At 40.9% G+C, this 15,792-nt stretch overlaps 1 protein-coding gene across 3 annotated transcripts in view; it reads left to right on the forward strand.

Moving 5' to 3' along the window:
- The first annotated feature begins 10,553 nt into the window (after positions 1–10,553).
- LOC143785862 (piwi-like protein 1) overlaps positions 10,554–15,792 on the forward strand; it is a 78,452-nt gene continuing 73,213 nt past the window's right edge. Inside the window, exons 1-3 of one of the 3 annotated variants that reach the window (XM_077274996.1) lie at positions 10,554–10,801; positions 12,112–12,169; positions 12,742–12,867. In XM_077274996.1, the coding sequence (XP_077131111.1) occupies positions 12,841–12,867 (27 nt within the window). In that variant the 5' untranslated portion in view covers positions 10,554–10,801; positions 12,112–12,169; positions 12,742–12,840. The remainder of the gene's footprint in view (positions 10,802–12,111; positions 12,170–12,741; positions 12,868–15,792) is intronic. The other 2 variants (XM_077274998.1, XM_077274997.1) reach the window with 2 other exon arrangements.

Genomic DNA, 15,792 nt, shown 5'->3' on the forward strand with positions numbered 1-15,792 from the left:
GCACAGTTGTGGAGCAGGGTCACAGGGGCAGGGTCACCGCTGCAGGAAACCAGTAGCAGAAGTGGAGTGAGGCTGAAAGACCTCAGCCAAGATCCCAATCTGTGCACGCAGCCGTTTTCCTGAAGCCCGACCATTTCTTCCAGCCCAGGACTTGCAGCGCTGGGACGCCCTCTCCTCCCACCCAGGGCCTGCACCACCGCCGCCGGTTTTATGCAGCACGGACCCTGCCTCCTGTCACCCCAATCCACTGCTCCCTATGTTGGCTATTGTCAATACGGACTGTAATATCCAAATGTTATCAATTTTTTTTTTCCTCACCAAAATTTGGGGTGCTTCTTACAGTTCAAAAATACAGTAAAAAAAACCCATGAAGATCGCTTATGTATCCAATTTCTTAGTTCCTAGCGATGTTTCTCGGTGTACGTCGGCCTCCTGTGGCCACTTACCATTCTCTGTCACCCATACAGCCTGGTCCGTTTTAGGTCCTATAGGACAACACTATATAATGGATGTTTATAAAAGGGCCATCAGTCTCTGAGGGTCTGACTGCGGGTGCCCCCACTGCTCCATAGCACAGACTCTGGCAGAGGTCACATTACATATGTTACAGAGGGGTAAAAATACTCCCCTTAATAATTTTGAAGAGTATTTTTAGCCAAGAAGGACATAATTTGCAGTAACACAAATCTATGTACATAGTGTTAGGTGCTGGGATTCTTCCTCTGCACAGGATAGATCCCAGGCCTTGTCTTCCTCTGTGGTCTCCCATTCAGTTCCAACTGCAGTGGATGCTGCTCAGCAAAGACGTCGGTCTTGCTCAGACTCAGTCTGTGAGCATGGTTACTGCTGACTCTCTAGGGTCAGCTATGGTAACCAATAATAGACTGCAGCGAGAAATCACTCCTGGGACTAAGTCCAAGATTCGCTCTTCTGGGCATGCCCGTGAGGCGACTCCTCATTGGTGGTCGGCTGTCACATGCTCAGGTCCTGGTCTAGCTCTGGATTGTCCTGTGAGCAAGGTCCTCTCTGATTAAATCTATAAAAAAATATTTGGCGCGCCTCTCGGTGCGCTAAGATCATTTATGTTCTGTGAGAGTGTGGAACCTAACGGTAGTGTGACTTGTTTGCATGTGCACAGGGCAGGCCTAGAGCCTTTAGAATTCCGGCACCTCCGGAGAGGAGATTTTTTTGTGTGAGTTCAGTGCTGGCGTTTAGCCTTTAGAAGTCCAGCTTCTCTGGAGAGGAGTTCCATGTGTGCACGTGCTGTGTCTGAGTCCACTACCAGTTCCCTTGCCTCAGTGAGATAGGAAGCTCCTGTGAAGTCAATGGGGTTCACGTTTAGCGTCTAATCACAGCTCTGCTGCAGAGCATCTTTCCATTGCTGTGTGCGATTGGCACAGCCACATGCTACTCTACTGAGTGACATTAACTCAGTGCGAGTCTGTTACGCTCGCTGCTAGTCCCGCCATTGTCCTCTGAGCTCCATCTGCACGGTGGACCGCGGGTGGCGAACGCACTTTATTATTATAATTTATTTAGTGTGTTCCGCCCACCCTAACACATAGTACACATCAGACCTGGGCATAGTGCAGCACTCTGGAGCTCCGGCCCTCTGGCTGTTCCTGTCTGGCACGTGGACTGAGAAAATTGCGGCCCACGGGCTGCACCATTTCTCAGCGACCAAGCTTGCTCCAGAAATTCTAGGCTATAGATTTTGCAGGACTACTTTGCAAGTGGCATTTGCGGGTGACATTTGCAAGCCCCTAAGGTGCCAACAGCAGAAACAAACAAAAGGGACCCAATTTTAACTATTTCGCCCCAAAGCCTGCTTTTACCTCCCTGACCAGGCTAATTTTTACAATTCTGACCACTGTCACTTTAGGTCATGACGCTGGAACGTTTAAATGGATCCCACTGATTCTGAGATTCTTTTCTCGTGACATATTGTACTTCATGATAGTGGTAACATTTCTCTGATATGACTTGCCTTTATTTGAGAAAATTTAGCAGTTTTCAAATTTTTAAGTTTTATGTCCTTAAACCCTTTACCCCCAAGGGTGGTTTGCACGTTAATGACCGGGCCAATTTTTACAATTCTGACCACTGTCCCTTTATGAGGTTATAACCCTGGAACGCTTCAACGGATCCCAGTGATTCTGCCATTGTTTTCTCGTGACATATTGTACTTCATGATAGTGGTAACATTTCTTTGATATTACCTGCGTTTATTTGTGAAAAAAATGGAAATTTGGCGAATATTTCGCAATTTTCCAACTTTTAATTTTTATGCAATTAAATTACAGAGATGTCACACAAAATACTTAAGTAACATTTCCCACATTTCTACATCAGCACAATTTTGGAACCAAAATTTTTTTTTTTGTTAGGGAGTTATAAGGGTTAAAAGTTGACCAGCAATTTCTCATTTTTACAACACCATTTTTTTTTACGGACCACGTTTCATTTGAAGTCATTTTTAGGGGTCTATGTGATAGAAAATAACCAAGTGTGACACCATTCTAAAATCTGCACCCCTCAAGGTGCTCAAAACTACATTCAAGAAGATTATTAACCCTTCAGGTGTTTCACAGGAATTTATGGAATGTTTAAATAAAAATGAACATTGAACTTTTTTTCACAAAAAATTAATTTCAGCTCCAATTTGTTTTATTTTACCAAGGGTAACAGGAGAAAATGGACCCCAAAAGTTGTTGTACAATTTGTCCTGAGTACGCCGATAACCCATATGTAGGGGTAAACCACTGTTTGGGAGCATGGCAGAGCTCGGAAGCGAAGGGGCACCATTTGACTTTTTAATGCAAAATTGACTGGAATTGAGATGGGACGCCATGTTGCGTTTGGAGAGCCCCTGATGTGCCTAAACATTGACACCCCCCACAAGTGACACCATTTTGGAAAGTAGACCCCCTAAGGAACTTATCTAGATGTGTGGTGAGCACTTTGACCCATTAAGTGATTCACAGAAGTTTACAATGCAGAGCCGTAAAAATAAAAAAATCATGTTTTTTCACAAAAATGATCTTTTCGCCCCCAATTTTTTACTTACCCAGGGGTAAGAGAAGAAATTGGACCTCAAAAGTTGTACAATTTGTCCTGAGCACGCTGATACCCCATATGTGGGGGTAAACCACTGTTCGGGTGCAAGGGAGAGCTCGGAAGGGAAGGAGCGCCATTTGACTTTTCAGTGCAAAATTGACTGGAATTGAGATGGGACGCCATGTTGCGTTTGGAGAGCCACTGATGTGCCTAAACATTGAAACCTCCCACAAGTGACACCATTTTGGAAAGTAGACCCCCTAAGGAACTTATCTGGATGTGTGGTGAGCACTTTGACCCACCATGTGCTTCACAGAAGTTTATAATGTAGAGCTGTAAAAATTAAAATAAGTTTTCCCACAAAAATTATTTTTTAGCCCCCAGTTTTGTATGTTCCCAAGGGTAACAGTTGAAATTGGACCCCAAAATTTGTTGTCCAATTTGTTCTGAGTATGCTGATATACCCAATATGTGAGGGGGGGACCACCGTTTGGGCGCATGGCAGAGCTCGAAAGGGAAGGAGCGCCATTTGGAATGCAGACTTAGATGGATTGGTCTGCAGGCGTCACGTTGCATTTGCAGAGCCCCTGATATAACTTAACAGTAGAAACCCCCCACAAGTGACCCCATATTGGAAACTAGACCCCCAAGGAACTTATCTAGATGTGTTGTGAGAACTTTGAACCCCCAAGTGTTTCACTACAGTTTATAACGCAGAGCCGTGAAAATAAAAAATATTTTTTTTTTCCTCAAATTATTTTTTGGCCCCCAGTTTTGTAGTTTCCCAAGGGTAACAGGAGAAATTGGACCCCAAAAGTTGTCCAATGTGTCCTGAGTACACTGATACCCCATATGTTGGGGTAAACCCCTGTTTGGGCACACGAGAGAGCTCGGAAGGGAAGGAGCACTGTTATACTTTTTCAACGCAGAATTGGCTGGAATTGAGATCGGACGCCATGTCGCATTTGGAGAGCCCCTGATGTGCCTGAACAGTGGAAACTCCCCAATTCTACCTGAAACCCTAATCCAAACACACCCCTAACCCTAATCCCAACGGTAACCCTAACCACACCCCTAACCCTGACACACCCCTAACTCTAATCCCAACCGTAAACGTAATCCTAACCCTAACTTTAGCCCCAACCCTAACCCTAACTTTAGCCCCAACCCTAACTGTAGCCCCAACCCTAACTCTAGCCCTAACCCTAATGGGAAAATAAATACATTTTTTTCATTTTTCCCTAACTAAGGGGGTGATGAAGGGGGGTTTGATTTACTTTTATAGCGGTTTTTTTTTTAGCAGATTTTTATGATTGACAGCCGTCGCACACTAAAAGACGCATTTTATTGAAAAAAATATTTTTTGCGTTACCACATTTTGAGAGCTATAATTTTTCCATATTTTGGTCCACAGAGTCATGTGAGGTCTTGTTTTTTGTGGGACGAGTTGATGTTTTTATTGGTAACATTTTTGGGCATGTGACATTTTTTGATCGCTTTTTATTCCAATTTTTGTGAGGCAGATTTACCAAAAAACGGCTATTCATGAATTTATTTATTTTTTTTTCTTTTGGGGGGGGGGCGTTTATACCGTTCCGCGTTTGGTAAAATTGATAAAGCAGTTTTATTCTTCAGGTCAGTACGATTACAGCGATATCTCATTTATATCATTTTTTTATGTTTTGGCGTTTTTTTACGATGAAAACTATTTTATAGAAAAAATAATTATTTTTGCATCGCTTCATTCTTTGGACTATAACTTTTTTACTTTTTCACTGATGATGCTGTATGGCGGCTCATTTTTTGCAGGACAAGATGACGTTTTCAGCGGTACCATGGTTATTTATATCCGTCTTTTTGATCGCGTGCTATTCCACTTGTTCGGCGGTATGATAATAAAGCGGGTTAACTAGTGGGACAGTTTTATAGGTGGGGTCGTTATGGGCGATACGAAATATGTGTACTTTTATTGTTTGTTTTTTTTATTTAGATAAAGGAATGTATTTATTGGAACAATATTTTTTTTATTATTTATTTAGGAATTATTTTTTTTTTCACGTGTAATTTTTTATTTTTTTTACTTTGCCCCAGGGGGGGGACATCACTGTAAAGTGTCAGATCGCTGATCTGACACTTTGCTGTGCACTGTGTCAGATCAGCGATCTGACATGCACAGCAGGGAGGCTTCCCGGCGCCTGCTCTGAGGAGGCGCTGTGAAGCCACCTCCCTTCAGGACCCGGATGCAGCCCCGCGGCCATTTTGGATCCGGGCCTGCAGGGAGGAGGAGGTAAGAGACCCTTGCAGCAACGTGATCACATCGCGTTGCTCCGAGGGTCTCAGGGAAGCACGTAGGGAGCCCCCTCCCTGCGCGATGCTTCCCTATACCGCCGGAACACTGCGATCATGTTTGATCGCAGTGTGCCGGGGGTTAATGTGCCGGGGGCAGTCCGTGACCGCTCCTGGCACATAGTGCCGGATGTCAGCTGCTATAGTCAGCTGACACTCGGCCGTGCTCCCCCCGGGAACGCGGCCGATCGCTCTGGACGTACTATTCCGTCCTTGGGAAGTAGGGTCCACCCCACATGGGCGGAATAGTACGTCCAATGGTAGAAAGGGGTTAAGGCCGGGATTACACATACGCGAGATATGTCCGACTCTCGCAGGTGAAAACCCAGCTCTGGCGCAGGCACTCCGCAGCGGAGCATGCAGCTCCATGTTTTGCTGTGCGGCTGCATGCTCCGCTCCGGAGTGCCAGCGCCAGAGCTGGATTTTCAACTGCGAGACTCAGACTTAGCTCGCGTATGTGTGATCCCAGCCTAAATCAGAGTCATAATGCACAAAATAGTTAATAAATAACATTTTCCACATGCCTACTTTACATCAGCACAATTTTTGAAACATTGTTTTGTTAGGAAGTTAAAAGGGTTAACAGTTGACCAGCGATTTTTCATTTTTACAACAATATTTGCAAATCCATTATTTTTAGGGACCACCTCACATTTGAAGTGACTTTGAGGGGCCTATGTGACAGAAAATACCAAAAAGTGACACCATTCTAACCACTACACCCATCACGGCAGTCAAAACCACATTCAAGAAGTTTATTAACCCTTCAGGTGCTTCACAGGAATTTTTGGATTGTGGAAGGAAAATATAAACATTTAATTTTATTTCACAAAAATCTACCTAATTTTTTTACTTTCGCAAGTTAAACAAGAGAAAATGGACCATATAATTTGTTGTGCAATTTGTCCTGAGCATGCCGATACCCATATGTGGGGGAAATCTACTGTTTGGGCGCACGGCAGAGCTTGGAAGGGAAGGAGCGCCGTTTCACTTTTTGAATGTAAAATTTGCTGGCATAATTTGCAGACACCATGTCACGTTTGGAGAGCCACTAATATGCTTAACCCCTTCACCCCTGGAGCTTTTTTCATTTTCGTTTTTCGCTCCCCTCCTTCCCAGAGCCATAACTTTTTTATTTTTCTGTCAATATGGCCATGTGAGGGCTTATTTTTATCTTTTGAACGATACCATTGGTTTTACCATGCCGTGTAATAGAAAACTGGAAAAAAATTCCAAGTGCGATGAAATTGCAAAAAAAGTGCAATCTCACACTTGTATTTTGTTTGGCTTTTTTGCTAGGTTCACCAAATGCTAAAACTAATGTGCCATTATGATTCTCCAGGTCATTACGAGTTCATAGACACCAAACATGTCTAGGTTCTCTTTTATCTAAGTGGTTAAAAAAATTTGCGCCATTTTCCGATACTCGTAGCGTTTCCAATTTTTGTGACCTGGGGTCGGGTGAGGGCTTATTTTTTGCGTGCCGAACTGGCGTTTTTAGTAATACCATTTTGGTGCAGATGCGTTCTTTTGATCGCCCGTTATTGCATTTTAATTCAATGTTGCAACAACCAAAATAATTTAATTTTGGCGTTTTGATTTTTTTACTCGCTACGCCATTTAGCGATCAGGTTAATCCTATGTTTTTATTGATAGATCGGGCGATTTTAAACGTGGCAATACCAGATATGTGTATGTTTGATTTTTTTTATTTATTTTATTTTGATTGAGGCGAAATGGGGGTGATTTGAACTTTTATATATTTTTTATTTTTTTAATATTTTTAAACACTTTTTTTTAAAATTTTGGCATGCTTCAATAGCCTCCATAGGAGCCTAGAAGCATGCACTACACGATCGCCTCTGCTACATAGAGGTGAAGCACAGATCACCTCTATGTAGCAGAAATGCAGGGTTGCTTTGAACGCCGACCACAGGGTGGCACTCAAAGCAATCTGCCTTCAACAACCATAGAGGTCTCAAGGAGACTTCTCGTTGTTATAGCAATGCAGCGATGACCTCCGATTATGTGACGGGGGTCAGCGCTGCGACTATTTCCAGCCGCGCGGCCGGGAGCGCTAGTGAAATGCCGCTGTCAGCATTTGACGGCGGCATTTAACTAGTTAATGAGCGCGGGCGGATCGCGATTCCGCTCGCGCTCATTGCGCGCACATGTCAGCTGTACAAAACAGCTGACATGTCGCGGCTTTGAGGTGGGCTCCCCACCGGAGCCCACCTCAAAGCGGGGGTTCTGCCAGCTGACGTACTATTCCGTCAGCTGGCAGAAAGGGGTTAAACAGTGGAAATCACCAACAAGTGACACTATTTTGGAAACTAGACCCCTTAGGGAACTTATCTAGACGTGTATTGAGAACCTTGAACCCACAGGTGCTTCACAGAAGTTTGTAACGTAGAGCCGTGAAAATAAAAAAAATCACATTTTTCCCAGATAAATCTTTTTTACCCAACTGTTTTGGTGCACGGCAGGGCTTGGAAGGGAAGGAGCCATGTGACTTTTTGAGTGTAAAATTGTCTGGAATAATTAGACACCATGTCGCGTTTGGAGAGCACCTGATGTGCGTAAACAGTGGAAACCTCCCAGAAGTGACTTCATTTTGGAAACTAGACCCCTTTGGGAACTGATGTAGATGTATATTGAACACCTTGAACCCCCAGGTGCTTCACAGAAGTTTATAATGTTAAGCCGAGAAAATGAAAAAAAATCAAATTTTTCCCACAAAAATCTTTTTGACCTCCAAATTTTGAATTTTCTCAAGGGTAACAGGAGAAAATGGACCACAAAATTTGTTGTGCAACTTCTCCTGAGTTTACCGATATCCCATATGTCCTCAAAAACTACTTTTGAGCCACAGTTCACAGCTCAGAAGGAAAGAAACGCTATATTATAGTGCAGATTTTGCTGCACTTGTTTGAGGGTGACATGTTACATTGGCAGAGCCCCTGTGGTGCCAACACGGCAGACCTCTCAATGAATTCATCTAGGGGCGCAGTGATCACATTGACACCACAGGTGTGTCACAGACTTTTATACCATTGTTTAGTGAAGAAAAAATCATTTACATCTTTACCAAGATTGTGTGTTTGCCCCAAGTTTTACATTTTCATCCTGGGAAATGGGTAAAAATGGCCCCAAAATTTGTCCCACAATTTCTACTGAACATGGTAATACCCCATATGTGGCTGCACAATACTACTTAGCCATACGGAGAGACTCGGGAGGGACAGAGCGCTATTTGCCTCCTGGAACTCCTACAATAGTTTGCGGATTCCATATACAGAGCCCCTTAGTGATAGAAAAGCAGAATCCCTCCTCAAGTGACCCCATTTTGAAAATTATAACCCATTGGGAATTTATCTACAGATATAGTGATGATTTTCATTTCATGGGTGTTTTCCAGAAAGAAGCAGCAGTGGATGTTGCTGAGTGAAAATTGCAAACTGCCGATGTAGTGACCAATATAATCCCCCAAAAGAAAGACTGCAATAAAAGACAATATTTAAAAATTTTTTTTACTTCATTGAAAATAATACCAAATATTAAAAAATTATTAATATTATTATACAGCTGATCATAGGAGCACATAGAATAATATTGCAAAGCAAGCACAACAATTAATAATACATATACCAATACACCATACGAAAAGATGTGCATAAAGAATGTGGATAATACTCAGAAAACAATGTGAAAAAAAACAAAATATCATACACTATAAATTATATTTATATTTTAATGTCTAGTGTATAAACCTGAATAAGTGACAAACCAAACCACACTACGTAAATAATAATAATTGATGAATGTTGTCAAAAAAGTGCAACACTGCTAATACTAAAGGTTGTAATGGGTGTGTCCCAATAAAAAAGTGCAACAGTGCTAATACTAAAGGTCGTAATGGGTGTGTCCTAAAAAAAGTGCAACAGTGCTAATACTAAAGGTCGTAATGGGTGTGTCCTAATAAAAAAGTGCAACAATGCTAATACTAAAGGTTGTAATGGGTGTGTCCCAATAAAAAGTGCAACAGTGCTAATACTAAAGGTCGTAATGGGTGTGTCCCAATAAAAAAGTGCAACAATGCTAATACTAAAGGTCGTAATGGATGTGTCCCAATATAAAAGTGCAATGGTGCTGATACTAAAGGTAATGGGTGTGTCCTAATAAAAAAGTGCAACAGTGCTAATACTAAAGGTCGTAATGGGTGTGTCCCAAATAAAAAAGTGCAATGGTGCTAATACTAAAGGTCGTAATGGGTGTGTCCCAAATAAAAAAGTGCAATGGTGCTAATACTAAAGGTCGTAATGGGTGTGTCCCAATAAAAAAGTGCAATGGTGCTAATACTAAAGGTCGTAATGGGTGTGTCCCAATAAAAAAGTGCAACAATGCTAATACTAAAGGTCGTAATGGATGTGTCCCAATATAAAAGTGCAATGGTGCTAATACTAAAGGTCGTAATGGGTGTGTCCCAATAAAAAAGTGCAATGGTGCTGATACTAAAGGTCGTAATGGGTGTGTCCCAATAAAAAAGTGCAATGGTGCTAATACTAAAGGTCGTAATGGATGTGTCCCAATATAAAAGTGCAATGGTGCTAATACTAAAGGTCGTAATGGGTGTGTCCCAATAAAAAAGTGCAATGGTGCTGATACTAAAGGTTGTAATGGGTGTGTCCCAATAAAAAAGTGCAATGGTGCTAATACTAAAGGTCGTAATGGGTGTGTCCTAATAAAAAAGTGCAACAGTGCTAATACTAAAGGTCGTAATGGGTGTGTCCTAATAAAAAAGTGCAACAGTGCTAATACTAAAGGTCGTAATGGGTGTGTCCCAATAAAAAAGTGCAATGGTGCTAATACTAAAGGTCGTAATGGGTGTGTCCCAATATAAAAGTGCACTGGTGCTAATACTGAAGATTATACTGAGTATATCCCAGATAAGAATCGCTTTACAAAGGCAGTAATCTAGAACACTACCATGCAAGAAGTAATGTAAAGTGCTGCAGTGCCAAGAGAATAAATACACATTTCGATAGCAGGTGAATGTGCAAATAAATGAAGGGCTCCTCATACCGATCGTGCTCCTGGTCCCTGCGCGTGTTTCAGCACTTGCCTTCTTCCGGGGCTTATACAAAGTAACAGGGAGGCATGCAGATTTATACAGCAGTGGGCCAATCAGAACTAAGTAATGCACGCAGAGCGATGTAAGAGAACCACCAATCACATGCACCCGGCGTCACCCTGACAACACACAACAAGGCCCGTAACCCCGCCCACATGAATCATGTGAACGGCCGAGAGTGCGTCGCCAAGGAGATAGACGCCAGAGTGAATGCAAACAGCGACAGGGAAAGCCGCGCAAGCGCACCACCACCTGCATGAAACTTAGGTATAACACACATAAAAGACGCATAGAATAAACTGAGAATCAATGCGCCGCCACCTGCATAGAATTGGAATATAACTCAGATGGCGCCAGATCAATGAATAGAGCAATTTATATGAATCTGTTATAAGAATAAATAAACAATTGGACAAAAATAAGATAAATAATAATAAATAAATAATAAACAAATATGTAAAAATGGAAAATAAAAAATTACGAAAAATAAAAATATATAAATAATGAATGAAAAATAGTAATGATAATTATGAATTATGGTAATTAATAATATATGAATAGATATATTAAATAATAAATAGTAAATAAATAATAGATAATACAAAAAATAATACTGAAATGAAGAAAAGTAAATAAATAAATAAAAAAAAATATATATATAAAAATAATAAATAAATGAAAAAATAAATAATAATAAATTATTATAAATTACCAGTAATCACAATTACATCCAGGAATTATACAAATACTTCTTATTTCATATGTGTCAAAGTATATCAAAAAGTGTCCATCAAAGTAAAATCCATCAAAATAAATCCATTCAACACAATAAAAAAGAGCAAAGAATCCGCACCACTGCAGCAAAGGTTCACTGCACCTCACACTCAAACCAGCCACGTGCCGTAAACGCCCCAAGAGGATCGGGTGCTCAATCTGAAAAAAGTGTGCAAAAAAATTCCAATGAAATAAGAAAACTGAGAGCACTCACCGTCCTAAAAATCAGTCCTTTATTGAAACGGAAGACTCTTCAGCAGGGGAGAATGTGAATAGTGACAGACGACGGCCGTTTCGCGCTACTGCGCTTCCACAGGTCCTACCTGATTTTTAGGATGGTGAGTGCTCTGTTTTCTTATTTCATTGAAATCCATTCAACAGATCCATCCATTGATATTCAGAATCTTCTTATTATTCTTTCAACTGAAGTTGGTCCCAGAGTGAAGAATACAACAGCCCAATATGCTAAAAAATAAATAAAATAAATCAATATGTGATATATTATAAAATCTAAAATATGCATACATCATAACAATAAAAAACTATTTTTTTACATTTGATGATCAGAGAAATGGTGAATAACTTAAAGTCTCATTGAGACCCAGAGGTTGCAGTGTATGGAGAGTCCAAATCCACCTAGTTTCTTTTGAGCGAGTCTGCAGCTAATATTGCCACCATGTAGATCTGTAATAATTCTATCAATACCAATTACCCGGGGGCCAGTTGTATCACAGTCATGATAGATCTTAAAATGTCAGGTTCTGTTTTATTTTTCTTATGTCTTTAATGTGGGATTCTTGCAGGAAAGTTCTGGTGAAACGACAAAGGGATTTGTAAAACCCACGTCAGTGTCAGTGACCGGTAAGATCGGCGTATAAATCTTATTTCACTCATTGGAGGGTCACAAAAATGACTTCTTTGCAACCATTTTTATTAACGTTCCTTCTCTTTTCCAAGAATATTTAGGTGAAGGGCCTTGTAGAGGGGTGTGATCTGTAAAACCGGGTGTGGCATGAAAAAGGGTTTATATCATGGGACCTTTCCGTGTGTTATTTTCTTCCACGTCCATTTTACTTTATCATCTCAGTAAAGCTAGGGCTACACAGCGGCCTTGGCTGTGACATAAGTTACGCAACCAAAGATTGTGATGTGTATATGCTACAATAATCAGGGTCCCGTTGGACCTCTGGGTACAATGACCACGATAAGCAAGTCAGTAAAAAATCCACCTGGGTCTGATTTTTCATAATTTGCTTATGGCGCTCGCGGTACCCTACGGGGCACAGTTCAACCCCATTTTGTTTGTATTGTGCCGTGATGCATAACTATCTTTGGCTACAAGTCAAGTGTTGAAGCCGAAGTCGCTTGTAGCTATTGCCGTAACTTTATTGTTTTATTTAGTAAAATTTACAAGGTTTTGTTTCTTTTTCCAGTTGAAGACGGGATAAGAGGCTTCCAGGGATATCCCCACCTATCCTCAGGTTATGAAGTAGAAGATGGCAATATCATACAAGTCCCATCAATAACGACTGATGCACCGGCAGATCTTCATTGCAAAGGTATGTTCTCTGACATCACTGATCACTGGATGCCTTCAACTGATCAATCGCTGATGGGCAAACAAAGAACTGGAGAGAGATGGAAACATTTTAGAAATAAATCTAATCTTACGAATAATGACAGATGTGCGGCCATTCCCCTGTTCAGAATGTGGGAAATGTTTCGCCAAGGAATTTCAACTTAAGAAACATAAAAAAACTCACACAGGGGAGAGATGCCGTATTCATGTCCTGAATGTGGGAGGTGTTTTAGTGAGAAATCCCGCGCCATAGACCATCTAAGAGTACACACAGGGGAGAAGCCATTTTCATGCTCGGAATGTGGGAAATGTTTTAGCCGGAAATCTTATCTTGTGACTCATCTAAAAATCCACATCGGAGAGAAGCCGTTTTTATGTACAGAGTGTGGGAAACGTTTTATTCACAAGTCACATATTTTAGTCCATCTCAGAAGTCACTCGGGGGAGAAACCGTTTTCATGTCCTGAATGTGGGAAATGTTTTAGTAATAGATCATATAAACATAAGGATGAATGACCTCGGGGAGATCAAAACATCCAACACCGCGGAGACACCATCACGTGTTTCTCAACGCAGTGATCCAGAACACTGCCCCCATCCCTAAAGGGAAATATGCAAATGCATGTAGAAAAGCCGTGGAGACACCATCACGTGTTTCTCAACGCAAGCAATGAATAGCCAGGTCTTTCACCAGGAAGGAACAACCACGGGAAGGGCAGCATCCAATAAAGGAAAACCACCTATGCCAAAACATGGTATCCATCCACAGACAGCTGTTTCGGGGTATTTGCCCCTCATCAGTGTGGAGTAGGAAACTGGCTATTAGGAGCAGTGCCTAGGTGGTTTTCCTTTATTGGATGCTGCCCTTCCCGTGGTTGTTCCTTCCCAGTGAAAGACCTGGCTATTCATTGCTTGCGTTGAGAAACACGTGATGGTGTCTCCGCGGCTTTTCTACATGCATTAGTAATAGATCACACATTTTGGGACATCTAAGAAGTCACACAGGGGAGAAGCCATTTTTGTGCTCAGAATCTGGGAAATGTTTCGCCAAAAAGTTTAATCTTGATAGACATAAGGGAACTCACAAATTAGAGAAACCATCGTAACCTCTCCGTGGCCATCATTAAGGGGCCTTAATCCTCAGCGCTGATTTTTATGCTAGAAACTAGTGTCCCGAAAGGGCCGAAAATGCAGCGGGCATGAGCTGTATATTATCGTTGACCCCCTGCTGCACCAGTCACCATCGGTTTTAGCACCAATCGTGTCCGTTTAGTTCACCAGATTCTGTTGCAATCACCACCGTGATATCTAGATGGTTAACAAAGAAAGAGGCCTTTTCTTTTTAACCCTATCAGGTTCCCACGATTGTGGATCCCAGTGGTTGTAATGGCAACCCAAGGTGGAGTAATGGCCTCTGGGTAAGGTGGCAGTGTGAAACAGGCTGTGTCATTGTAAAACGGACAGGTCTCAAGCACTGCAATTCAGAAGTACTGCAAAGTATTAGACATTTAATTTGAAAAATATTCAAGTCGTGAAGTGGTGCTATTTAGTAATGTAAAAACAAGTTTTAATAACATTTTTAAAAAAATGCAAGAAAGTAAAAGAAAATATTAAACACTTTCACCTCAAATAACACCACTGTTATGTAAAAACATAAACAGAAAGACATAAAAACAATTGGTATCACTACACCTAATTATCAAAATTAGAAAAATTCTTACACTGTTAGATTATCTAACAAACGTCATAAAAAAAATAAAAACTCTCCAAAAATGTAACTTTTTTACTATACCGATGTAGAGAGACACAAAGGAAGATACTAGAAACATGAAATGGGGGGTTGCACAACTTCTGAATAGTTAGTGTCACTCTGATTGGTTCATTCCAACTTCATTTCCAACTTCACTTCCATATATGGTATTCAGTCCAGTGTCCAATGTCCAGTGACTTCTTCACATTCCAAAAATTCCTTCCAGTGTGCTGCTGATCAGGAAATAGACTCCATCTTGCTACACCATATCTGAACTGACTTATATAAGGTTTAATAATTGATTTCATTAGCCATTTTCTCCTTCACACCGACACAAGAAAAAAGAAATAAGAAGCTTTTGTATGTTAAAAGAACATCTGTAAAACGCAGGCTTCCTGTGGCTCTTTAAGCAATAAAATAAAAAGTTACAGTTCTCAGAATATGGAGATTATAGTTTGTAAAATATTGTTTTTCGCGTGCAAAAGTAACAAAGGAGAAAAAAACCTATATGTGTGATATCGGTGTAATCGTACAGACCTGAATAATAAAGCTGTCTTACCACAGTTAGTGCACAATGACCGCCATAAAAAAGATCTGGACTTTGTTTTGATTCCAAAAAATTAAAAATGTAAATATAATATTACGTCCCCCAAAATTTTATGGATAAAAACTAGCGATGAGCGAATATACTCGGTACACGAGATTTATGCTGGCTAACACATGTAAATCATTCAGCTGTGGCACTAAAAACTAATTCTCCGAGTACTTACAAATACTCGGAGGACACCCGAGTGTGCTCGGGAAATCTCGAGTACCGAGTATATTCGATCATCACTAATAAAAACTTCATCTTGTCCTGCAAAAACAAAAACTAAGCCCTTATTCAATTATGTCAGGCAAAAAAAAAGTTACAGCTCTTAGAATAGGGCAACAAAAAAAATATTTTTTTTAACTAAAATTTGGTTTAGTATGCAAAAGTAGCAATACATAAAATAAAACCTTACAGAAATCTGTCATCGCTGTAATGGCGCTGACCTGAAGAGTGAAGCCCGTCATCAGTCACTTATACCACACGGTGAATGGAGGTAAATAGTTTTTTCCCAAATATCAGAATAAGGCTCGGTTCACATTCTGAGCACTTACCTTAAAGTTTCT

This window comes from Ranitomeya variabilis, chromosome 7 (genome assembly GCF_051348905.1).
Source record: "Ranitomeya variabilis isolate aRanVar5 chromosome 7, aRanVar5.hap1, whole genome shotgun sequence".
NCBI classification, from domain to species: domain Eukaryota; kingdom Metazoa; phylum Chordata; class Amphibia; order Anura; family Dendrobatidae; genus Ranitomeya; species Ranitomeya variabilis.